Below are 27313 nucleotides of genomic sequence, written 5' to 3'. Positions count from 1 at the left end.
AATCTCAGAGTTTATGTCGAGTCGTTGCGGTGGCCATTGCTCTCGAAGGAGGCCCCGATGCACGGTTCGCCGGTCACAACTGTAGCACTCGCTCGGCAAAGAGGAGCCACCAAACTTTGACGTCTCCCTTTGTGCGAGGCGAAAAAAAAAACTCAAGACGGCGACGCTAGCCCATGCTTAGCTCAGCCGGAATATCTGATACGCGTCTCGCTGGCAATCTCCAACGCCGGCGTTTGGTGGTATTGTAAGATCATCGCAGGCATCCATGTCCGAGGTTATACATTCCATAAGCTATCCATGTTGCGATCACAGGTAGAGGAATGTGCACGGGCCTGCCGACGGGCTCCAGCTATGCCTAACAACTGCCGCGTGCAAACAAAGGACAGTTCAGAGGTGTGAGGGAAACTACTGAAAGAAAAATGTGCTTTGCATCAACTGCGACCGTAGGAGCGACGGTGGTTCTGGTGGGGAGCTATCTTTAGAGTCAGTTGTGTGGCGTTTGCAAGACAGCGACAGCACGCGTCACAGCACTCATGTAAGGATGGTGCCGAGCGTGTCTTCGTGATCAGGCGTTAGGTGCCTTAGCCAGAGGACGTGGGAACAAAGCCTGACAGCGACGGCCCCGTTTCGATGTATACGCGAAAATATTTAAAGAACCCTGTGTGTTCGAAGTTACTGCAGTACCCCTCTATACGACAGCCACGTTTGACTTCAACCTGTGTTTAATGCTGGCTATCAAATTCAGGCAAAGCGCCGAGTAGAATGGCAATGCAGTCGCCACGTTTCACTTGATGAGCGCGGACGGCAATTGTAATTTAAATATTTAGCTTAAACGCTTGTCGTTACCTCGTGTTCGGGAAAGAGGCCACGCTGGGTCGAACACTGCTGCCTACCACAGCAACGCCAGCATCAAGGAAGCGCCACGTGACAAAGTTTAGCCGCCGCGGTGGCCCAGTAGTTACGGCGCTCGGCTGCTGACCCGACAGACGCGGGTTCGATCCCGGCCGCGGCGGTCGAATTTAAATGGAAGCGAAATTCTAGATGCCCGTGTACTGTGCGACGTGAGAGCACGCTAAATAACCCCAGGTGGTCGAAATTTCCGGAGCCTTCACTACGGCGTCTCTCATTGTCTGAGTTGTTTTGGGACATTGAACCCCTCACACCAAACCAAACAACGTTTTCTTCCTTTTTTTGATGTTAGGAACGCTAGATGATCATGGAACTCCGTTACTGCAGCGTTGTGCTGCCGCCACACTCTTCATGGGCGCTTCTGATCGAATTTCGTGTAGTTCGCAAAGCGCTGAGACCCGATGCCGCAGCGCTGGGCTACGAAAAATTGGTTTTGAAGAAAGGAAACGGCGATGTAATTGTCTCGCTTCTTGGTGGAACAATCCGCTTTGCAAACCAGCACCCGCTCGATAATAGAAGCGCTGGTATCACCGTAGCGTGCTGCTACATTAAGGTGGTGGTTACACCTTTATTGCCACAGAATGGAATTGATTAGTTGGGGCTGGTGCGAGGCAGTGTGGCCTCCAGTCGGGGGCGGCCTCTTGAGCTCGCGTGACGATGGCCAGCTGCGTTGTTTTCTTGAACTGGCCAAGAGCTTGTCCCATTCCTTCGCCGAGAGAGGTGGCAAGGATGTCATCGAAGAGGGTGGGCTATCGCATTAGGGCAGTGAGCGCGCCCTCCGACCCGAATTTCACGAGGGACAGGTCATCTAATTTCATGACATCACCCATCACTTTAGACTTGACAGGCGCGCTTGTGCCCCTCCCCACAAATAGTTAACAAGAGCACAGGAAGTTACCTGCAGCGCCGACTGCAAACACGCTCCCTTCTGAATCCGGCAGTGCTTCCCCTCAAGGACCCCCGGCCAGTACGACCCAAACTGCCATAAATATGGTGCAAGGGCCACATATGACCACATTATGCGAAACTGCGCAAATGATCCGCTTCAAGCGGAGTTGATACAGCTCGCTTCTCCCGAGCGGTGGGACGCCGTGCTGGTAAGGTCGGACCCCAAGATTCAAGGATGGGCATTCCAGCGAGCCAATGAGGTCGCCGCTAGCCATGGGCTAGCGGCCATCTAGTATGTCTCCTGCAATCTGTTCTCGACGCCATAAATGCTTTACAATCCAATCCATAAAAATTGAAAATTGGCTGTTGGGGAAAGGAAATGGTGCAGTATGTCTCAAATCACGGCGGAAACCTGAGCCGCGCCGTAAGGGAAGGGACAAAGGAGGGACTGCGAAAAGAAAGCAAGAAGGAAATCCAGTAGTGGAGGGTTCCGGATTTATTTTGACCACCAGGGGACCTTTATATATTACAATTCGTTTTTTGGGGAAAGGAAATGGCTCAGTATCTGCCTCATATATCGTTGGACACCTGAACCGCGCCGTAAGGGAAGGAATAAAGGAGGGAGTGAAAGAAGAAAGGAAGAGGAAGGTGCCATAGTGGAGGGCTCCGAAATAATTTTGACCACCTGGGGATCTTAAACGTGCACTGACATGGCACAGCACACGGGCGCCTCAGCGTTTTTCTTCCATAAAAACGCAGCCGCTGCGGTCGGGTTCGAACCCGGGAACTCCGGATCAGTAGCTCATGATTAAAATTCGAGCCGGAGCTGGAGTTTGTTGTTTCCGATCAAGCCACGTTTGTTGAATGCGTCAACCGTAATGTTAGTGTGAGAACTCCCTACAAACACAACTTCTTTACTAAAACCAGGAAGGGGATGTTTTGGGAGTGGACAAAGTGAGCTGCTTAATGCCAGTTGCCTTGTGCAGTCGCAAGGATCGATTAAAAGTAGCTTCACCTTCTTCTCTATGGGCCACTTCAGGAACTTGTCAAACAAGCCTTCAATTATATACACACGAAACCAAACATAGACACGGCTAAAGCATAGCCTCGGAACTAACAGGTATCCATAGTGGTAACTAGGCCGGCCATCGTTGCCTGTGAAATAACGCAAACGATCAGACGATTTCCTGCAGAATCCATTCCAGTCATCTATGGTTCATACGTACGGGACGGATTTGCTGAGGACGTCGCTTCTGATGCTGAGAGACGCTACGGCCAGCAGTTCCAGAGATTTCGCCTCGTCCTCTACTGAAGCCGCCTCATTTTAGCTGCTGTCATCTCCGAAAGTGAAGATCCGGCATCTGCCGGCGTGCGTTCTTCACAAACGGCTTTTACGACCCTGTCCTCCAAACGCGACACCTTACGCTCACACCCCTCGCTGTTCTTCTCTTTCATGGTCCGCTGGATCTAAGCCAGCGCATCCCTGATCTCTGGGATGACTTCGCATTGGTCTTCAGCCAACGCTGCCTCCGCTCCGGTCGTCAGCTCCGAAAACTTGGGCGGCTGTCACTGCGTCGGCAATACTGGTGCGCTGCGCTGCAAAGGCGCCACTGGTATCAGGGTGCAGACGGTCCTCGAACGAATCCATCTTCGTGCGCAGGGCAGCATTTTCTTCCAATATTTTGCCAGCGTTCCTATGACTTCCATAAAGGCGTTCGAAAAGTTGTCCTCTGATGGTTGGTCGCGTGCGCGCGGTGGTTCACAGTCACGCGCCAGATGTTCCGCAATGTCTCGGTGTCGGACACTCTCGCTGCATTCGGGGCATCTCACGACGTGGAACTGGCAGGCGTTGGCGAAGTGCTCCAACATGGCGGATGCGACGACCTCCGCGTCGCAGCCGTGCTCAGCGTTCCAGCAGCGTACCTTGCGGCCGAGGATACTGTCCCTGGTGAAGGCTGACCACACCACGTCTTCTTCCTGGAAGGGCTCCTTGTGAAAGGGGCAGTGGTTGCGTTTGGCACCGGGGCCCTCGGAGCAGGACTGGCAGAGCAGGTGTAGACAGGGTAACATGGCTGCCGATGAAGGAACGAGACCGCAGACTATGCACACTCTAGTTGGTGGGAACGGGTTCACAAAACACGTCGGCCTCCAATCGAAGCCTCTGTCGAAACCGAACACTGTCTGCAGGCTCGTGGGCGCCATCGCTGGAGGCACGCACTCAAGCGTCCTAACATGCAGCGTCTCTGCCACAGTCGGCTGAGGATGCAGTCTGCGTGTGCGACTGTTATCACGTTTCCGCCGTCCTTGTCACACCAGGGTATGGTGTAAAAAGAGAAAACACTAGACTGCGAAGCTTTGCGCGCGGCAGCAGACGGTCAGACGGAATCCCGGCCGGTCTGCACTGCGTTGTCAATAATTCCAAGAAGTTATATCTACCCGGTTTACCTGATGAGAAACGCGACGTTCTTCTGATGGTCGTTTTCACCTCCTCGCTGGCCACAGCTACTCCCTAAGCAGAATTCTTTTCGTCTATCTGTCTCGAAAACGAACATGGAACAGCTGGCGACACCTGGTGTGTGCTGCGGATATCAAGACACGGCGCGAACTTGGGAATCGAAACTGCATTGAGGAGAACAATGCTTTATCTTAGGACATTGCAACGGAAGAAGGCGCTTGTTGATGTAAATGGCGTGGACAGCGGAGTAAGCCGGTAGAATGGTAAGTTGATTACATATATATTTGTTTGAAAAGTGAGAGCTGCGAATGACCGGAAAGGTTTTCGAAATGCCACTACATTAAACGTATAGTTGTTATTCCGGCGGGTGACGCTCTAAGGGAGTTCAAAAGTGGCGTTCGGTAGGGCTGGGCCAGTAGCGTCAGTTTAGTTCCGGTGTTCCAGCGGGAACCTTGCGTGGTCCAGGCTTCGATTACAAGGCAGTACTAGAGCGCCGCCATAGTGAATTCTTCTGAAGAACTCTGTTCATTACCTCGTGCGTTTCTGACGGCTATGTCTAGGGTTAAAGCCCATCGACGATGAAAGCAACGCATCCGCTGCAGCAGTGGCGAAGTACCCCGCGCTCTTCCAATCAACGTCTCCTGAGCTAAGAGAAATTTTTCTTGCATAAGAATTTGTCCACAGTTTCATGAAACAATGCCACCATTTGTACTAGATTAGGAAACGTGTGCTCCGCGATAAAGCCTAACAAATGATTTGTGGTGGAGCTAGTCGAGGCGAAAACCGGTGCTACAAGTGTACAGTAGCGAGGCTGAGCATCCGTCTAGCATGCATGAGGTGAGAGGTTCGATCCCCAGTGTCGCTGGGTACGCAGCTGTGATACAGTGGGTACAAGCTTCACCTGGCCTGGTGCTCGGCTTAAACAGGGTGAAATGCTTGGAAAATGGGTCTTTGACCTCACCTTGAGCAAACGAAAATACCTTGTGCCATGGTCGCAGGCAACGTTACTATTAGCTCTACTCGGATGCGACTCAAGAACAAAGCGACAAATGCCCCTCAGAGGAGACCCTCCAGCCAGTGGTGTCGGCCCATTCTCCGCATGACCGTTCCCTTCGGAACTGCCAGCTTGAACTCGGAGGCGGTGGCAGAAGGATGGAAAATAAACAAGGGTAAATCAGATTAACCGCGGCATCTTGAAAATCGGTCGACGCCATTGGCTGGAGGGCCTCCCTTGACGGGCGTCTGCCGCTTCCTTCTTGAGTTGTATCCGACTATAGCTGGCGTCACTGGCGTCAGGTCCATTCAGCAAACCCTACCTTAATACCCGATCTCGGAATCCTTGGCTTAGTATAAATGCTACTCGCCTCATGCCCTGAAGTGTGGCTCTAATTGATTGTCTTTCGTCGCTAAAATTATTTTGTACGTATAATTTGACAGTCATAGATATAATACATTGACTTCGCGTTGAGAAGACCTCTTAGTGGAGACTAGTGTTGCTGTTGACTTCGCGTTGAGAAGACCTCTTAGTGGAGACTAGTGTTGCTGCTGTTAACAGCTGTAGAATTCCTGAATGTTTACAAATAACCGAGGTGGCGCTACAATCGCTAGCGGGCTCGCGGTAGGAAAGGGGCCGGGGGCGTCATCGTGGGGTAGACCTGAGCACCAGTTTTTCAAGGCCTGTAGGCGCGTTTTCCGTCTCTGGAAATCACAAAAGTGGTCGATGCTTTTCATGGGTTCCTGCTGCCCTCCCCCCGGCCCTCCTTTCCTAATTCGCCTTTTATCAACATAGGGTCCAACCCTCATAGGGTTGACACGCTCATAGGATGTCAACCCTCTGTAAGACGGCCGCCAAGCCTATCCTTATATCTACTTGCAACCCATACGGAGACGAACACTGTTTCAGGGCTGCAGTGCAAGGACGTCCGTGACTCGAACCATGCGCTGCTATAGCGATCCGCCACCTAACACGGGACAACGGGTTTTTTAACGGCTACACTGTCACCTATCTGTCCGCAGGTTTCTATCTGTCCGCCCGTCCTCAGCACAAGACAGCTCGAGGAAATAAAAGCTGTGCAAATAGATATGTTCGACTGGGATTCGAACCTGCACCTTTGAGGTGTCAGTGTGGGTATGCAACGCCACGCGTTGGGTCGTTTGCGCAGACGCGAGAAGACAGCGCTGCTGCCACGTTGATCTAGCTAAGCGTTAACGCTTATGCACGGGCACTTCCTCATGTAAGAGTTGCCATTCAATTAGTGCGACTGTACAACAACACCGCTGCTAAAAAAAACGGACTAATTTCGCACAGCGAAGTACAAAGGGGATAGCAGGGATTTTTACAAAAGAGAACTTATATATGAGAGATAAACTTTTCTTATGACTGCTCACTCTCTTCACGAGATAACTGAACGTATTCCTTCTCAGCACTGTGCATTTATATCCGTTTAAAATGCGCATGTGTTTTCTTGTGATGCGTACTCCGTAGCGTTCGAGCACCCGTTCTTCAACGCCCTCGTATGTCCTCTTGTAGTACGCAATCACACGTCGTTCTGCACTGGGGGACAGTGCCCGCGTTCTTTCTTTCGCGTGAGCGATTTTTTGTGGGTCTGGTTGGCTTGTCGGGTGCACAAAATGGCTCTAAGTGTGCTTGTGACAACGCTAGCGTGATGGTTCCTTGAATCCGCCTGAACTATCTCACCTCGAACGCGTGACACCATTGGGAGGTAAGTGAAATTAAAAAAAAAGAATGGCGCACGATTTAGCACGATTAGGCCACCTACGAATTAAGTCTGCTAGAACTTTGGTTTTCAATTCGATTTAGGTTCCAGGCTCGGTTTTCAATGTCAAGCAGGTGCCTCAGAAAAAGGTGGGAGAAATCGGACTTAGGTTCCGCCTTAAGGATATGACGCGATAGAGTTAATGGGCTGATGCCCATGTATGTGGAAATGGGCATTCTCTACTTTTAATTCATAGATCGCTAGCAGTCCTTATACCAGTGCCAGCGGAGTGGCGCAGCTGTTAAGCGATGAGCCAGAGCCGTGCGATGGCAGGTGCTGCCACCGGTGAGGTTAGCGCGACCCATGTTTCTCTTCCCGAGCAAACTCAAGGTTTCGTACAGACAAGCGTCGGCGACATTTGAAATTGCGGGTTTCAGTCCTGGCGTACCAAAAAGGTGCTTGCGCCGCGACGCCGATAACAGGCGATAATTCATAGCGGACATATCGTACAGCCTACGTCATCGCTGAATGCTTACAAGCGACGTAACGTCCAAAAGAAGTGCAAATATTGTAAATGCTCGCCAAAGTTGACCAATATAAAGATTCTAGGCAGAAGTCGAACGGTACCTACTGGTAGCGTTTATCAGAATAAAAGGCTGATATATGTATCAGCGACATTTCACTGCGCTTGAAGCGAAAATATAATTTGAAAATATAATTTCTCTGGAGACGTACCTAATATTATGGAAATTTTGATATGATGAATCACTGCATGACTGCATATATGTACGTGCGTTCTTTCATAATAAACAGTTGTGAGTTCACGCCTGTATTGTTCCCTTCATGTGCTGCGTTAAATTTAATTCCACCTTGGCAAAGAAACAAGTGCATAAAGATTTTTTTGCTGACAATGTTCATTGTGTTGTTGCTTGCGTGTGGATGAGATCAAAACAATAAACAGTAGGCATGCATTCCTGCAGTGGGGTAATATAGGCGTAGCACGGATTAGCCAGCAATTTTTTAATCGACCAGGGTCGGCTGCATTAATTATGATTAAGCTGGAGGATAAATGTCACATAACCTCGTACTCCCGTACAGCTTTTCTTCAGAGTTCTCTGCTTTCTGCTGCTGCCCACCCACACCTCGCCGTATTTCACTATTTCGAATGGAACGACAGCCGAAGAAGCGTGTTGGCGTAGTGCTCATGTCACAACGAGGCAAGGCTTTTCGTGGACAGAGATACGAGTCGGTAACTAGGGGCAGATTCATGTGTTACTCTTGGAAATGCTGGTCGCATTTCAACAGCGTATTTCTTGGACTTTTTTTCGTCCACATAATGGGGTCCAGCCGAGATAAGGGGGGGCTCCCTTTCCTCCCATAAATACGCCCCTGTCGGTAACCCCGAAGATGTGCCATATATAGCGCCCACAATCTATACACGAATAAGCCGATAAAGGTGTAAAAACAAAGTAAGCTGTCCTCTAGCGCGCTCACATTTAGGGGCAGGGTATTTTGCCCAAGTTCCGTAGGAGATTTCAGTCACTAAATATACGGAATGCTTACTCTTAGCAACGGTAGTATATTCCTACTGCAAAGCATGGTAACTTGATGCAGTTGGCAAAGGCAGTAGGCATACAAGCGCAGCGGCGGACTGGTCGAATTGCGTTCCTTACAGTTAATTGTCTCGTGCAGTCGCTAGGATCGATGAGAACTAGCTTAACCTTCTTATCCATGGGTCAATTCAGGAGTTTGTCGCACAAGCCCTCGAGTATGTAAACACGAGGCCAAACACGGTGGCCGTGAAAACATTGGCACGGAACTATAAGGTTTCCATGGTGGTAGCTAGGCTGGTCATCGCTGCTTGTGCGGAATGGCGAAGAACGTGCTTGGGAGAGAAATTCATCCCAGTCATATATGGTTCAATCGAACGGAACCTACTTGTCCAGAAAATCACCACCGATGTTCAGGGAAGCGATGATCAGCTGTTCCTCAGCTTTGGCCTCGTCGTCTACTGACGCAGCCTGTTTTCCAGCAGACGCCACCGAAGCTAAAAATCCGGCATCTCCCAGCGTGCGATCTTCACACAAGGCTTCTACGACCTTGTCCTTCATAAACAGCGCTGTCCGCTCACACTCTGGCATGACTACCTCTTTCATGGACCTCCCGTTTCCAGCCAGTGCGTCCCTGATTTCCGATGCGACTTCGCGCCTGTGTTCAGCTAATGCCGTCTCGGCCAAGGTCTTGAGCCCCAAAACCTTGTTTTCTAGAGCGTCCGTCACTGCACTGGCGATAGTAGTGGACTGAGATGCTACTGTGTTTTAAGTCTCAGGGCGCAGACACTGCTCGAATGAATCCAGCTTCATCCGCAGGGCACCATTCCCTTCCTGTATCTTTCCTAACGCTTCTTTTATTTGCATGAATACGTTGCCAAATTTATCGTCTTGTTCGCGTGCGCGGGACGATAAACAGTCGCGCTCCAGATGTTCCGCAATGTCCTGGTGCAGGACCATCTGGATACACAAGGGGAGATCATGGCGTGGTACTGGTAGGTGTTGGCGAAGTGTTCCAACATGGCGGACGCCACGCACTCGGCATCGCAGCCGTGCTCAGAGTTACAGCGGCGTACCTTTCGGCCGAGAACGTTGCCCCTGCTGATGGTTGTCCACGCCATGTCTTCCTCCTGCAAAGGCTCTTTGTCCAGGGGGCAGTGGCTGCGCTTAGCAGCGGCGCCGTCGTAGCAGGGCTGGCATACGGAGTGACGCCAACTCTGCCGCCAAAGCAGTGACGAGACCGCACACTCTGCTCGAAGGGAAAGGGTTAAAGAAGAACGTGGGCCGCCGATCGAGGCCGGTGCCGAAACCGAACACTACCGGCATGCATGCGGGCGCTATGGCCTGAGGCATGCAGTCAAGTGTCCTCAGAGGGAACATCCGGGAACATTGACATGCGCGCACGCACGACTCCCGGGAGAACACCACTCGACCAGCCACGGACCACCGAGGTAACGTGCGCCAGTCTGTGGATCGGCCCTGTCGTGCTCCTCAGGTCGTCTACTCTCCCAGTGCCCGGGGAACAAATTGTGTTTCTTTTCGCTCTGTGTTAGTGCGCTTTAAATGCAGATTCTGTTGAATTGTAATCTCTCTCGATTGTTAATTTGCATGAGTTGCACTGTATTTGTAAATCACTTTGTATGTGCTCGTACGAATGATTGCGAAATCCTCTGTATCGTCTCTCTGCTGTATAAGCTTTGTTTGGTTTTGTGAACCTTTGGCTCCGACCCATTCTCTGGCTTGCGACCGGCGAAGGCTGGGCACCAAACGACCAACCCCCTCGGCTCTTGGTAGCTGGTCTCCGGCTAAGCTTGGCACATTGAGTCAATGGCATCTCTTTTGGCACCGAGACCGCTACCCCCACACGCTCTAAGGGTGTCTCGGTGCGCACACAAAGGTGCGCGAAGTACTGACACCCAGCAGCACAACTAATCGGCCCAATATTGAGAATATACTGGCAAATGTTTATCACCAGAGTGAAATCAGTCATTCGCAAAATTGGCCCATTTGCCTGCGCTGCTTGGGAAGGGACTAGCTCACGAAGTCTAATCGGCTGACCGAGTTTGCGCGGAGCTTGACTTTGAATGTCAACCTAGGCGCATGAAGAAATAAAATATAAGTATTGCTGCGACTGGGCGATGAACCCTCGGAGGCCCGAACAGATCAGATTCGCTCGCCACTACACAAGGAGCACTGTGCTATCTCCGCAGCCGATCACGCCTCGTGTCAAAAAACCACACTCACTCATGCTGTCCATTGCACGTCATCGTCTATATCAACTTCCATCTGCGGCGTGAACAGATGAGATCAGCCTAACCTCTTTCAGAGCTTAACCTCAGCCCAATATCACAGCAAAGCAAAACACAACCAGCCAAGCAAAACCTTGAGCCAACCTAGCCAAACACATGCTTTCGCACCTCTACTCGGCTTAACTACGTTTCAAAACCCTATCACTTTTTTAGCATGTGTTGTAGTTGAAAAGACTGGATCCGGACAACGCTGGCCAATGCAAGCGCCAGTGACTGCAAGACAAGGAAACCTCATGTAACGGCCAACTTTATCGACCTTTTTTATTAGAACCTAATAGATTTCAAGGCACAAGAACAGCAAACAACAATGTAGGCTCCCGCACTCTTCGGACAGCACATGAAAGAACCAAACCAAGGAAATTCTTCGCCTTGCGAGCCTGCAAGAAAACAAAAGGTGCAATTAGTGGCGGCTTGGCTGACTTACGCTAACCTGGAAATTGTTCCGTCGACTTTGAATCAAAGCCAGCCCGAGCCTCTAACAACGAAAACCACCGATTAGTAGTTGCTCATACCAGGCTTGCGGAGCTACAACTCCAAGAAAATAAATCCGTTATTTCATAGTCTCCGATTATTTGCGATTGTTTCCGATCACAAAGAAAGATTTTTGATCTCTATGTTCATCACACTGGTATCTATAGAGAATGCTGAAAAACAGTGACAAATGGCATATACAGCGATCTCACAGAACGAACTCCGAGATCCATGCATCCGCTCGAAAAGGCCAATGTCGCCTATATAGGCAAATAGAAAACAACTCACCGCTATGAATTGAAGTCTCACCACTATGCACTATTCATGCAGTGAACACTGATAGCCCCTTTGTAGGACATACTGCGCATCACCATTTAATATCTTGTAGCATTACTTGTCCATGTACCTCAGCGCAAATTGACGGCCCATTTATGCTTAGATTATATTTATTGTTTTTTTTATTCTTTTACTGCTATAAAGATATTTTCCGCGCTTCTCGCCTTACGATAATTTCGCCACAATACTCTTCCCCATGTAGAGTATGCTCTAAACAGAAAGGAGTAAAAAGGGAGTAAGAAAGGGAAGTAAGCTGTCCTATCCGCTAAGAGGCAGCTTACTCTCTTTCTTACTCCCATATAGGCGTTTGTTTGTGTTTAGAGTGTAGCATGCAAGCTAAAATCTCTTGTTTAAATTAAAGGGCTTCTCGCTCTATCTATCGCAAAGGGACACCCGCGGGACTTGACAACTAGCTGACGGCTATGCAGTTGAACGTCGCGAAGGCTGCGGTTTTTAAAGTTAGATCGCATTTTTGTGCAGCTATGAAATGCTCTCAAGGTGCAGAAAGCCGGTTAAATTCAGTTCAGGTTCTTCTCTGCCTGCAATACATACAGCATATATGAGTATAGCAAGTCGGGGCGCAGGCAGCGAGAAAAAGAGAAAATATCGCCGGACAGTGGTCAATAACATTTTGTTAGGACGACAAAAAAAGAATATTAGGCGCATATATATTTAACGGAAAATTTTGGTTGTGCGCTCATAGAAGATGCACAGCTGAACTAAGCGCAATTAAACACGTGAAAGGCACACAACACAGGGCAAGCGCTTTGTGTTCATGTTCCTATTCTGTTGCGCATCTCTGATGTGTAGCTTACAATGAACCAAACTGAAACACTCTAAGTTCCGATCATAGAATTTGGATCAAAATTCTCTCGTTTTTAATTTCGTCTGGTGGTAAACTTCTAGTTTCGGTAACACAAAACGAATTTATAACCGATTAATTTTTTCCTCGTGGAGGAATTCAATGCAGCGGCCCTAATGTGGGCGGAGCAGCACTTAACAGTTAAGTCGTCTCTCACTACAACAAAACGCATTAAAAAATGTTGCTATACGGCATTCCTAAAGCGGTGATCTTTATCGTCCATCCCATGCATACCACTTCACCTGCGCCTTGAACACACGACAGTGCAACGCCAAGAGGGCCGGGAGAAGATGTCCACTGCGTGTCACGTATATCTTGTCCTCTACGTCTTGCGCACATGTCCAACATTCTTCGACAAAAAAAATAAAATTTGGGAAAGTGTAAGATTCTGGTATTGAAATATTCAAGGCCCATTCTTCCGATATCTGGAAAAATCTTCCTTTTATACTGTTTCCATTGCTCGCATCGAGCAGTTATGACTGTAATAGAAAACCAATGAGGAATACTTTGGACTGTAGCAAAAACGTTAAAAGCAAAAAAAAAATGCAAGCCTGCAGGCGGTAGGTTGGGGATATATTGATCGTTGTAGTAGAATTTTACAATATATGAGGAACACTGCGCTCATAATACCCTCCCTATACCCTATATAACACCCTCCCTGCAAATGCCTTTAAACGTTTTCCCGTTCCAGATTGCTTTTCTCCAGAACTGTTGGGTATGACGTCAGTGGTGCGCCTCCAGGCTCACCGTAACCGGAATGCAGGGGCAGCGGAGAACCTCCTCCATTACACGAAGTACATGGAGGCCTGCAGTTCCTGCAGCACCTTGACGGCCTCCACGTATTGGGCAGTGGTCAACACTGTGTCACCGCCGCCCTCAGACGACTGGCTGACCGCGCCGGACGTCTCCAGCTTGCTGGCGATGTGGTGTTTTGCACGGAAGGCGGCCAGGTGCGCGTAGTACACAGGGGCCGGGATGCTCACGCTCCTTGCACATCGGGAGTATGTGTGGCACAGGTAGAAGCTGAGCTTCTGCAGGTCGTCCGCGCTGATCATGGAGTCATCCCACACGACATAGTAGTGGGCCGGCCGGCTGGTGCCCTGCGGGTGCGCCGAGGAGTACACTTATTCACATGCGAGAATTCCAAGGGCCGTGTCATGTTGTGTCGCGTCGTGTCGAGGTATGTGGTGGTGCGGTGTGGTCCTGCTTGTGGTTAGATGTGGTGTGGCGTGGTGTTTGCGGTTTAAATGCGCCATTACGTGGGAAGGACAGTGTTTAAACGCAATATACAAAAACCGGCAGTGCCCATGAGCAACCCATGCACTTGCCCTGCTCCTAATGCCGCATGCACAACATGTTTCCGGCTTTATCTGGCCTTAGATGCCCTCGCGCCAATAAATACAGTGAATAACTATTATTTCCTGGCTGGCTGTCATCAGCGCATTGGTCGGTCATCGTCATCTATGTCGGTGTCCCTACTTCGGGACAGCATAAACACCGAGGCATACAAGCCGACACGACTAATTAAACAAAAATCAATTTTTGACCGTTTTTTGAGACTTAAAAGCCGCTTCCAACTTTTACGTACGAGCTAAACATCAAGCGCTTCTCTTTTCACCCAACCTTCTGCAATCATGGCTCAGTAGACGCCACCTCGAGAATAAAAACCAATGACCATATCCACATGACAGCATCACTGAGCACTGGCATAGAGGCCCCCCATGCGCAACTTCCGATACCGCTTCCCCAAAGGTGAACGATGACGACACAGTCACACACAGCGCTCCTGATGGACTCAATGTAAAGCGGAAATCTTCCGTCACAGTTTCGCGCGTAGGTGATCTCGAAAACCATGCTTCCGTTTCCTCAAGATGTGGAAGGCCTACACCGCAGGCGCTCCTGGAATTTGTAGCGCATTAACGACGCGACACGACTTTGGCGATGCCGGCGCCCGGACTATTTCCTCCGCAAATTCATAAACGAAAACACCGCAGACCATTTCTTCCCGCTGACAATCGCAACAAGAGCGGAGAAGAGGACGCCTACCTGGATGCCGAAGTGGCTGCAGAGGAAGAAGTCGAAGTCCAGCGGGTGCGTGACCACCGAGTCTACGGTCGTGCCTGGTGGGACGTTGCGACACTTGCCCACGCCGTCGCGGTCGTTGGCGGGCATGAACCTCGTGTGATGCCGCTTCTGGACCACGATGAAAGTAATTGCTGGCTCGTAGGTCTCGTTGGGAGACAGTTCCTTGCACGCCAGCCGGATTGCGCTCACCTGCGAGATTTGAGAGCGGAAACAAAAAATGTCGGTCAAGGCTGAAAGGCCATTCGAATCATCACGATATCTGCCTAGTTCAGAATGTAAACCAAACAATTTGGATGTTCACGAACTATGCTGTCGTATCTTATACAATTGTCGTTTCACAAAGAGTGTACGGCGAAGATCACCGTTTTTTTAAGCAATGCTATTATCGGTTGTACTCTGGTTAAACGAGCCGTTTCAGCTACCGTTCAGTTCAACGGAAGTGCAGCTTTTCCAACTGACGCCTAAATGAATAACAGTCGGCTGCAGTTACTCGGCATACTCCTCTAAATTGAGTTCACGCGGTCCACATTCCGGATCACGTGATCGGTTTGCACCTAACTCTGCGCATTGACCACCTAGTTGACTTCACTCAACAAAAATTTCTGTGCAAGCTTGGCGTTTCAGTATACCTGTAGTGAACAACCACACAGAGCCAAAAAAAATTCAGTACAGGAACGTCCGGCTTCACCGCTCAGCCGTTGTTTTACTGGTGCCACTTCGCGGGCTTTTTTTTCTGGCTACACTAATCCGAATATAGTCGGATACACTCAAGAATGAAGCCGATTTTCTCCGTAAAAGGACCCCCTTCCAGCCAATGGCTTCGGCTTATCATCACGAACCCTCAAGGCTGACAATGCGGTGTGCGCCGTGGCAGTGACAATAGTCTTCCCTGTGAGGGGGGAGACTAACCCCTTTCATCTAGCATTCGCCACGTGGTTACCCAAGCAGGCTCATGAGAATTGGTCTATGCCATTGGCTGCAAGACAGTCCATTCAGGGTTCTTGAGTTGCTGGGTTCTTGAGTTGTATCCGACTATAATGGAAGTTGTAGTTGTACTTATATTAGCCAAGATAGCAAGATGTGGCAGCCGGAAGTGCCGCCGACTCGGCCGATGCAGCGGGTCAGTAGACTGGTCCAACTGCGTATCTCCACTGAGCTGAGATCTCAACAGCAGGTGGCGCTGCCTTTTATTACCCGTGCCACACGCGCACATTCTAGATGTTTGTAGCCTTAAGTTTGCCTATGCCATTATTTTCGGAGCTGGCGCTACACGTCCAGATTTAACGACATTATTATTTATTGGCAGATTTATTGACATTACTGATTCGCAACTAAACAGAGGAGATTACAATCCAATAAATGACGAAATTCAAATGTTTTCTGATAATATTCTGACACCCTCTTTTCAATATAAGTCAGTAGAATATAACCGCGGGTTCAATTTAGAGGCAAGCTCGCCGAAATAGTAGCCAAACATGTCCCGCTTATCACGCTATCAAATCATAAACCTAACACTTGCTTTACAAGAAAGCATCAATGCATGAGAAATAAGAAAAAAACGGTTGTACAAAAAAACCTACCTAAACCTCTGTTGTTCTGGCCTTTGTGACGAAATTTTTTGTTTTCAAAAAGCCCTTCCTGCGCTACTTAAGAACAATAAAAGCAAGTCCTTCAAAACAATACGTCCGAACAGTGTCAGTAATGATATATCAATACATGATATTGACAGCACCCCCTACTTCGATGCTGAATGTCCTAAAGCATTTAACTCGTTTTTCGCATATATTTTCACCCAAGAAGATAATCCTAACGTCTCGTATGTACCTGATTTTGGTTACCCGTACATGGCGCCGGTTGACATTACACTTGATGGCTTAGTACACCTGATAAATAACCTAGTACCCTCTTTTTCTGGTGTTGAATAAATCAATTCAAAATACTAAAGAAATGCCATTTCTGTCTCCAAAATCATCTTATTTCATATCTTTAAGCAGTCAATATCTACAGGTGAGGTTTCCACCGGTTGAAAAATAGGAAAGGTTGTACCGGTTTTCAAAAGTGGCAACAAACACTCGCACGAAAACTGCCCACTTCCACCTTTTTGGACTTTGCCAAAGAATTTTATCGGGTAGAACATTGCCGACAAATATCTAAGCTTTGTGCGCTTAAATTACATTCTTTAACTCTGTCATGGGTCCGTAGTTTTCTTTCTAATTGCCAGCAGTACACCGTTGTTAACAAGTATTAATTTCCTGTTTGCGATGTTACATCTGGCGCGGCGCTAGAAGCCTCCTCTGTCCATTACTATTAATAATTTACATTAATAACCTGCCAGCAACAATCTCATCTTAGATACACATATTTGCTGACGTCTGCATTATTCATTGACCAATAAAATTTACTAATGGCCACCTTGTACTTCAAAGTCACCTCGATTGCATAAACGACTGGTGTAAAACGTGTCTAATGACTAAACATTTCTAAGTGTAATATAATTACTTTTAGCCGAAAATGCGCAACTTCGAATTTTCTATACCGCAATATTAACGATACATTGGCTCGGAATACGCAGTATAAGCATCTAGGCGTCCATATTTCACCAAACTTTTCTCGGGCTGAACACACATCCACCACTTTCGTTAATGCTTCCCGGTCACTAGTTTTCTTTCGCCGTAACCTGCTATGCAATACCCCTGACATGCGTAAACAAGCCTATATTACTTTTGTAGCACCGCAGCTAGAGTACACTTCATCCATCTGGTCACCTTATCAGAAATATCTAATAGAGAAGTTGGAAGCTGTCCAGAATCGGGCTTGTCGTCTCATTTTGGCAAAATTACAGTTATCAGTCCAGTGCAACCCAACTGCAGATCAAACTTTCGCTCCATGCATCCTTTGCAAATTCGTCGCGAGACTGCCCTTTTATCTATCTTTCACAAATACGTCCATGCCACTGATTCACCGCCAGCACATCTACAACGTCCCTCCTACTTATAACTGCAGCTATGTCGAATTTATGGCAACACACATGATTTCAACTTCTCGTCACTCCCGCGTGCCATTCGTCTCTGGAACGATCTTCCGGACTGCACCGCCCTGCAGGCTCATCAAGACCCCTTTCGCGAAGATCTACCCAAACATTTCGTTGATAACGGTTAGCACGTCATTTAAATACTCAGGATTCGTACAACTTCGTTTTCAGCAGCTTGAGACTATTGCCTCTTCGGTTTCGTGATGCGCAGCTTTGCTCATTTATGCCTGATATGTTTTCTTTGGCTTTTGTATAAATCTTCGTGCATTTCTCCTGTTTTTGTTTCATGAAGCAGAGTGGTTTTTTACTTTTATCCCTGTTAATGAATTGCGATATCTTATCTGAACTCACCTGTTTTTGTGTGTTTTGCTGTACTTTTAATATAATTTTTGGATTTCTGGCCTATTTCTCACTAACTTCTGTATCGCCCCCTTACACAATGCCTCTCCAGAGGCCTATAAGGTATCTGTATATAAGTAAATAAATAATTTAACTAGTCACGGTGACGATACCGCCTTCAAGGCAGTAAAAAAAAGCCCTGAATATAAACAGTGTTAATGAGAAAGTATAACAGCAATGCCCTTCAAATATAATATAAAAATTATTTTGTAGAAAATGCCACTGTTCTCGCTTGACAAGTGTGTAAAAGTAGAACTCGTGTGTCAGCTCACAGGATAACAGTACATATGAATTCCTATTAAAAATAGTGTTGTTTATGAATAAACGATTATACTCTGGGTAGTGACTTCACACAAAAAAGTTGCATGTCTTTCCGCATGCGGAATGGCGAAAAGAGTATACAGATCTCGGGCGAATGAGGTGTGGCGAACTCAGAAGGTCGCAAACGCCAGTTAGTCTGTCTAATGTCATTAAATACAAGTGTGTGGCACCGCGCCAATTGCGTTAAAAATTGATTTACTAAGTAATTAATGACATAAAACTTGACCGTGTGGCACGGGTATAACACCTCGAACTGTCGTTCAGCTCAACGGACGGTCAACTGCACAGCAGTTATAATCGCCCGTGCGTAAGAAGGATGAGAGGCGGAGCGGATACGTACAAAACCGCGCCAGAGGCCTCAGTCTTGGATGTTTACCACCTTTTGAAGAGAAACGATCAAGCTGAGGTCAACTAACGCCGACAAGACGTCTCCAGAAATGAATATCCTGGATGTCCTGAAATTATATCCCTGTGGAGATCAATTCGGTGTCGTTACGTATATGCACAGCTAGTCGGCTTCTCCAAAGACAAAGGTTATCCAATGACACTAGTGACATTGAATGCGGGAAAAACTGTCTTAACAAGATGAGCGTTTAGTGGGCACAGTATAGTAGTAGGCGCAGTTACTTACCTCATAGTTACGGACTTCCAAGAACTGCCCCTCGCTCACTCCGTCCCTGTAGAAGACGATCTGCTCGGGCTTGTGCCTGGTGGCGCGGTGGAAAGCCAGTAGCAATTCTTTGATCATGTCCTTCAGGTCTCTAATGATTTCCACACGCGCCTTAGCCTTGGAGTCTTCAATCTGTACCCGAATGGTGGCGTGAAACTTGGACGGTACAGTGTCTAGGCTTCCGACGCACGCGGCGATGGATGGCCTCACCTTGTCTCCAGGCGATGGGTGCGACACGTCTGCTCCAATGACGATCACGGGCCTATGAAACAGCTTCGGCTTCTCCTGCATCAGGAGACTATTGTTGATACCGCCCATCTTGGCGTTGATCTTCTGGCACAGGTTTTGGATGAGCGCTGCGTTGCACTTTTGGACCACGTTGTTGTCCAAGATGCATTGTGTGCGCAGAGAGAGCTCAGTCTCTGCCACCTGCTTGATCTCAGCGTAGTTCGTGGCTTTTGTTATCACTGCCACAACCATCTCCAACTGCGGGTACTGCTTGCGCTGCTCCGTGAGAACGGTCCGCATGGGCTGGCGGTTTGTGTCGAACGTGATGACCGCAAGCGGCTGCGCAATGCGCATGCCCAGTTCTTGGCCGATGCGGATCAGCATCCTGATGAAGTTTTCCAGGGAATCCTTGTGCGCGAAGCGGCTCACGTTGAGAACAATCCACTTTGTCATGGACATCGCCTTGTAGAAGCGCTGCCCTCGGAGATCCCACGTACCGTCGCGCGGCTTGCACATGGTGTTGTTCTCAAATACCAGAGATGGCGGGTCGAGCACTCTGCCCACAACCTGAGTGGGCTCAGTGTTGATCTTGACGCCGAACTCTCGCAGGTACTTGTCCGAGCTGCTGACCATGTCGCGCACAGACTGACGAATCTTCTGGAAGCGCTTGGCTGGCGGCTTGGCCGTGCGCTTGATCATCTCGGCGGTCTGACTCTCGTCGAGCTTCTTCCGACAGTGCTGGCCTTCGGCCAGCTCGCACACCTCCAGAGGAATGTAGACCGGATGCGTCGGGCTGCCACTCTGCACGCAAGGGAAGTTCGGGTACGACAAGCGCCTGTAGCGGCTCTGGAAGTAGTCGGCGACGGAGATCTGACTACCTTCTGATTCAAAATAGATTTTCTTCGCAGGTTCCCTCGTGATCTTGACCACTTTGTACTTGCGCGGGTACGGAAGGTGCGTCACTTTGACACGGAGTCCCTTGAGCTCCCTATTCAGGCGCACGTACTGGTTGTCGCGCAATGACCGGAAGTCTGCGGGCGTCAACACACGACGGCTGTCGCTTAAGAACCTGCACATGAAGTCGACCAGTGGAAGCGACTCGTAGAATGTTGTTGCTGACATGTCGACGTTAAGCATGGGCTTCCATTGGGCGGGTCGAACACTCGTGTAGTAGCCAAACCACACCTCCCGGCCTCCTCCGAGGTCATTGTGCTCGTTGGGTCCCGGCGGTCTGAAAAACGAGCGTCCAACCGGTGCAAGGTTGATCGAGGGGCTGTGCCTCAAGACGATGTCTATGGCCTGGAGGACTTCCTGGGGCACAGTTTGTACGCGCTTTTGGAAGACGCCATGCAGGGCGTCCAGATTCACTGTGGCCGCGTACTGGATCTTGATTATAAACTTCTGGGATCTTTGGTCTTCCTCGAGGTCGACTGTGAATGTCCGCTCGCGGAAGTTGAGCTGGCAGCGCGTGTACAGGTTCTTGCGGCCATCGAAAGCCGGGATGCAGTTGGCCAGGTCTTGCCGGTAGTTCTTTACTAGGAGCTCGATGACAATCCTGTTGATCTTTGTACTGAGGCATCGGTACTTTTTCTGCTCAGGAACCTTGGTCTCCTTGGCAGTTTCCGAGGAGATGTCGACGTCGTAGTGGTAGACGCTGCCAGTCGGTATCTCGATGCTGAAGTGGTTGGCAAGAAGTTGTATGGTCCGGCCCAGCTGGCCGTGGGCAGGCCGCCGTGGGAAGTGAGAGGGTAGGGTTCGCTCGAGCTCCTGCGCCGTGTTTGGAGGTAATTAGAGCAGAGCATGAACAATTAAGTATGGACGCACTGTTTCGTGTGTTGAGCGTCACATAAGTTTGGCCGAATGGTCTTCGATCTACACTACAGCGCAGGACCGGTTCCGGTGAGTCTTAATAGAAAAAGCCTCCTGCACCCCGTGCATTATAGCGAGCCCTTTGAAGGACAGCGCTTGAGCAAGAATATTCTCCAGTGACAATGTTTAAAATGTTTTGTGCAAGCGAAGTTATGTGCAGTCAAAATTTAAATTTCAGCGTCTTCGAGCCTTTCTATATCTTTTCATCACTCTTTTCATGCTCACAGGTCGGCGCTGTTCAGCCAGCCCTACCCACTCGGCCCCACCGCCGGCTGCCTATACGTTCGGGGTTCCCCGAACGCGCATTTAACGCGTGAATAAAAAAGACAATGCACTCACTGCGGTGGCTCAGTGCTTAGTGCGCTCGGCTGCTGACCCGGTGTTCGCAGGTTTGAACCCGACCGCGGCGGCTGCGTTTTGATGGAGGCGAAAGGCGCCCGTGTGCTGTTCGATGTCAGTGCACGTTAAAGATCCCCAGGAGGTCGAAATTATTCCTCAGCCCTCCACTACGGCACTACTTCGTTTCTTCTTTCACTCCCCCCACCCTTGTCCCTTCCCTTACGGGGGCGGTTAGGGGCACTGCACCATTTCCTTCCGCCCCCCCCCTCCCGCCAGAAAAGTTAATGTCGATTAGCCCAATAATAATAATAATAATAGGAATAATAATAATAATTGCTTTTTGGGATAAGGAAATGATGCACCATCTGTCTCATATATCCCTGCACACCTGAACCGCGCCATAGAAGAAGGGATAGAGGGAGTGAAAGAAGAAAGGAAGAAAGAGGTTCCGTAGTGGAGGGCACCGGAATAATTTCGACCACCTGAGGATCTTTAACCTGCACTGACATCGCACAGCACATGGGCGCCTTAGTGTTTTGACTCCATAAAAACGCAGCTGCCGCGGTCGGGTTCGAACCCGGGAACTCCAGATCAGTAGCAGAGCGCCCTAACCACTGAGCCACCGCGGCGGGTTGGATAAGCCCAGCTAACCCAGGATATACAAAGGGGAAGCGAGATTGAGCTCTCCACTGTCCCGCAGAGCCGGTTGTGCGCCTTTCCTGGTTGTGCGCCTTTCCTTTCGTGAAAATGAATGGTCTTTGCAAAATTGTGAACTCCAATGAACTCTACCAAGTCCTTCCACTAACTTGTTTTCTTTGGTTTTTGAGGAAAGGAAATCGCACAGTAACCATCTCACATATCTCAGTGGACACCCGAACCACCCCAAGAAGGAAGTGATAAAGGAGGGAGGGAAAGAGGAAAGAGAAAACAAAATTGAAAGTTGGATTTTGAGGAAAGGCAGGTGGAACACCTGTGGCTCAGTGCTACTAGTGGGGCATGCACAGTAGTGGGTAGAGAGCGAAAGAGAGAAATGCCATGTGTCATTACTGCTCCACGTGCTCTCCAGGAATCATGCAAAATTGCTCAACCTGTGGCCAGTAAAGCTTTCACTTTAAAAACAATATTTCATACGCTGGCAACAAAACACTCGGCCGCCGGCGTATAAGTAGTTAACTCCAAGGCTAAACCTTATGACGCACCAATTGCTTGAGCCACCCTTTATCCAGGTGAGACTAAGGCCCTGAACCTCACAGAAGAAACTGTGAAAATTGAAAATTGATTTTTGGGGAAAGGAAATGGCGCTGTATCTTTCTCACATATTGGCAGACACATGAAACACCCTATAAGGGAAGGGAAAATGGAGGGAGTGAAAAAGGAAAGGATGAAAGAGGAAAGGAAGAAAGAGGTGCTGTAGTGGAGGGCTCCGGAATAATTTCAATCACCTGGGGATCTTTATTGTACACTGACATCGCAAAGCACAGGGGTGCCTTAGCGCTTCGCCTCCATCGAAATGTATTGCAGCTGCCCGGTCTGATTCGAACCACTCATTTAAGTACGGTCTTTACGTCACAAACTTCGGTTTTAAATTTCAGCCACTCGCCTTGTCCTCCTCATTGTTGACCAAGGAACCCGTAGCGGTTCCGAAACGTTGTTCTCGAACTAGGCATTGTCAGCAGCTAAATCTTACGTTTCACTTCCAGAGCGCCCTATACGTCATGCACTACCACGATGCTTGCTACCCACAGCACTTTTCAGCAGTAAAAACTAAGCCCTGTAGTCGGCTGGAACTCCAGAAAGAAGCGACGGATGCACTTCAAAGGACGCCTTGCAGCCTACGGCGTCGGCCGATTCTCCGGGCGCCGCTGTCAATCTGATCAAGCGGTGGTTCATATCCTTTCATATGCCACTCCCTGAGATGTCACACAGGTCCAAGAGGATTGAGTAACCATGACGTCATGGGAACCAGTCGACGCCATTGGCTGGAGGGCCTCTATCGAGAGGCACATGCCGCTTCTTTCTTCAGTTGTATTACACCGGAGTTCGGTTCTCGTACCGTCCACTTAAGTCGATGTTTTGGAGAGGTGAGGTTTCCTCTTGCCTTGAAGCTAACAGCTGAACCTCTTTGTAACGAAGCGGTTTAATACGAAACAACTTATATAACGAAGAAATTATGATTGCACGTGGAAGCTCGGCCATCAGGGGCTATAACGAAGCTACAGCTATAACGAAGTAACCGCCGGAAACCTTCAACTTCGTTGTAAAGAGGTTCAAATGTATTTGGAGCGCTGGCATAACGAGATGCACAGCATGGTTTATAACGAAATAATGAATATAACGAAGGAATTACGATTCCCCTCGGGAGCTCCTTCAACAGTGCATATAACGAAGCAACAGCCGTGAACGAACTTTCAGCTTCCTTATAACGAGGTTAAAAGAACTACATGGCATGGCTCAAGATGAAGCCCTTTTCTGAAAACAGTACGCACCCTGATCCTGACATCGTCGCCTGAAGTGGCCTGGTCGCCAGCTGCGGGGGTCTGCTGTGTCACCGCGACGGGCGCCGTGCTTGGTGGCGACGGTGGTAGGGCAGCTGCTGCCGGCTGAGTGCCACTCACGGCGGCTGCTGCGGATGCAGGCCGGGGGCTGCTGGAAGCTACCTTGGCGGAACCCGCGGCGGCGGCGGCCCCGTAGCTGGGACGGGAGGCGCTGGGCTGAGCGGTGGGGTGAGCGCTGGGATCCGCGGCCGTGGTCGGGCCGCCGCTGACGGCGCGCGGCTGCGGGCTGGCCGCGGCGCCCTGCTGGAGTGCTTGCGCGAACGAAACCCACGAGGGACCGGCGGGCGACGGAGCAGGAGGTGTGGCTTGGTTGCCACCGCTGGCCGAAGGCACTGCTGCGAGCCGAAAATGCCCATTTAACGCCGGCTCTATATATCGGCTGCGTTTGCGATCATATCGATCGTTACGACACGCATATATACACTGCCGAAAGCAGAAGACTGGACAGGCGTCGCCGGAGCTCCGTTGGTAGAGCACCGGACGCGAAATTCAGAGGTCGTGGGTTTCGGATCCCACCGGCGGCATGTGGTTGTTTTTCTTCTGCTTTTTAATGAATTATCTTTAAAAAGTTTCGCTTTTTATGGGGGTTTAAGGTCGCAAAGAGACTATTTAAAAAGTCATTGCCATATTAAGCCCCCACTGATGAACACCACAAAATATTTTTTTTTAAATTTCCCTATGCTCCTTGGTTCGGTCACTGTTGGCTTGCGTCATGTATTTCTTAACGAGCCCCTCTCGTCCCTTCCCTTGTCTGCTCAACGGGAAAAAACAGCTGGTATAGAGTACTTAGTCAATGGTTTGATGGAATGCCATCTGGACAGGTCAGCAGAATGAATCTTCGGTTTACTGACCATGTGAAAGTGGTCAGCTGACTGCAGTTAACATAGTTGACATGGTCAGTGACCGAAAACTCAGTATACTGTGGTCGAGAGAACAGGTCGGAACAGCCGTCCCAACTCAGACAGCTGTGTAAGCCGATAATGGCATGCTCCATGACTAAACGCGACTAAACATGCAGCTCCCCCAAACAGCGTCGTATAGCCCTTGCACTGAAGAACTTAGTGCGAGGCAATAGCTGTCGCGCAGGGTCTTAATTTTCACACAAAAGTGATCAGCCCTCCCCCCACAGCAACGAAGAAGCGGCAAACGACAAACCCCGCCGCGCATTCAATATACTTGAGACACACGCGCACGCTTTTCGTCTAGCTGTGTACGTGAGAATAAAAACAATTTTCTAAAACAACAAAAAAAAACAACTTGGCTAACCCTGGAATTCAGCGAAAAGCAAGGACGCTTGCAAAGTGCCTCAGGCTCGTCCATGGCAGCGCCTGCATTCACGGCCGTTCTATATTATATACACACACGACATGGCTTAGACGTAGTATCACCCAATGTCAAAGAGCAGAGGTGAACTAAAGGTCATGGGTAAAGGGTCAAGAGCGACGCCATAACTGTACCACGTACGGTCATACACGGCTAACGTGGTTGGGCTGAAGGTCGCCCAAGGTTATTCTCCGGCCTATGCGATGAATGCTTTACCAAACGTGGTGAAACTTTTCGCTTCGTGTTCAACTGCACTGACTTCTTCAGTTTCATTCCGTTTAGGGCTCAGCTCGCCCGTCCCTGCGTTCCGCATCGTAGTCGCTGTAACATGCTACCTGACAGATGACGTGTTACGGAGTGTGACAGGTGACGTGTTGGCACGTAGTAGCAGAGCGAAGCGCCACCTGACACGGCGAGAGGAATGAACTGCCGGAAGGCGGCTGCTACGGGACGATGCCGGAGGGGGGCTAGCAACGTAACACGACACCTGCCAAGCGGTAGCTGGCGGCTTGCGGAGACCTGGGCTGAACTTTCGAATTACCGTCCGTCGAATCAGCCTTCAATTTTTTTCATTTATATATCGGGCGTAAAGAATGCACGTTTCTTGCCGCGGATAACGCTTGCTGTCACGGAGAATGTCAGCACATGCTCGCTGTGGGAAACGCGCTTCCCCAATTCCCTTCCTTTCTTCAAAATCGACGGAGTCCGCAACATCGTGAACGACAATGCCAATGATCACAATGAACGCGACGGTGGCGGCTGAGTGACGTCATAGCTCTCACATGGTTTCTCCTCGGTTCAAGGTCAAACTCGTCAAGCTGTTAAGCCGCCTTGACTTCAGCCGGCAGCCCCCCCCCCCCCCAAAAAAAAAAAAACAACAACAAAAAAAACACGCACTCGCGAGAAATAGCGACCACAATCCGGGGAGAGGTATTTTTTTGAAAATTGGCTTTTGAGGAAAGAAAATAACGCAGTAACCGTCTTGCATATCTCGGTGGACACCTGTACCACGCCGGAAGGGAAGGGATAGAAGGAGCGAGTGAAAAAAGAAAGGAAGAAAGAGGTGCCGTAGTGGGGTCTCCGAAAAAGTTTTGACCACCAGGAGATATTTAACCTGCACTGACATCGCACAACACTCGAGCGGCTCTGCATTTCGCCTCCATCGAAACGCGGCCGCCGCGGTCGGGTTCGACCCCGGGTACTCCGGAACAGTAGCCGAGCACCCTAATCACTGAGCCACTGTGACGGGTAATGCGGATAGCCCAAGCCAAAAATGCGGCGGTAACAGAGTAATGAAGCAGAAACACGATACCCGAAAGACGCGGGTTCGGTGGCCGCGGCGGTCGAATTTCGATGGAGGCGAAATTCATGAGGCCCGTGTTCTGTGCGATGTCAGCGCACGTTAAAGAACCCCCAGGTGGTCGAAATTTCCGGAGCCCTTCACCACAGCGTCCCTCATAGCCTAAGTCTCTTTGGGACGTTAAACCCAAATAAACCATAAAGGAATCGTAAATGCGCTGAGGGGACTGGGGTGCGGAGCTGCAGAGAGGTTGCTGTGCACCAAGAAGAACGGGCTAAAACGAGACAGCAGCGGTCGGAAACGTGCCGTGGATCAAGGCACTGACCAAGCTGAAGAGCGTTCCACAGCACCCGTCCCGTGTCAGGTCAGCAGCATGGACGGAACACACAGGGCGCACGGGCGACGCGTGCAGCAGCGCGTGCTCGAGGAGCGTCGAGACGAACAGTGCGCGTGCGCAAGGCGAACGTTCGGCAAGGCATTCATGGCAGGAACGCGCCGCCGGTCACAAATGCGCGGCTCGGCTGGACCCCTTTTATGGGTCCCTCTCAGAAAAATTAAAACAAAAGATGACGTGAAGCGAAGCGACGCGATCCTTTGTATTGGGTTATGCGCTTCAGTTAGGTATTTCACATAACCTGTTAGCACTGACGTTCGTAGCATGCCTGGAATTTGGTAATTTTCTTCATTCCGCATACA

General features: G+C 49.6%; 1 protein-coding gene across 1 annotated transcript in view; it reads right to left on the bottom strand.

Annotated features, from left to right (window-relative positions):
• Positions 1-27313, bottom strand: part of LOC144125463 (protein argonaute-4-like) — a 90370-nt gene that overhangs the window by 32168 nt on the left and 30889 nt on the right. The window contains exons 5-6 of the mRNA XM_077658848.1: positions 9488-9736; positions 3628-3837 (exon numbers count right to left, since the gene is read on the bottom strand). Coding sequence (XP_077514974.1) covers positions 3628-3837; positions 9488-9736 — 459 coding nt within the window. The remainder of the gene's footprint in view (positions 1-3627; positions 3838-9487; positions 9737-27313) is intronic.

This window comes from Amblyomma americanum, chromosome 1 (assembly GCF_052857255.1).
Source record: "Amblyomma americanum isolate KBUSLIRL-KWMA chromosome 1, ASM5285725v1, whole genome shotgun sequence".
Taxonomy (NCBI): domain Eukaryota; kingdom Metazoa; phylum Arthropoda; class Arachnida; order Ixodida; family Ixodidae; genus Amblyomma; species Amblyomma americanum.
This window is presented reverse-complemented; position numbering and strand designations above follow the sequence as displayed.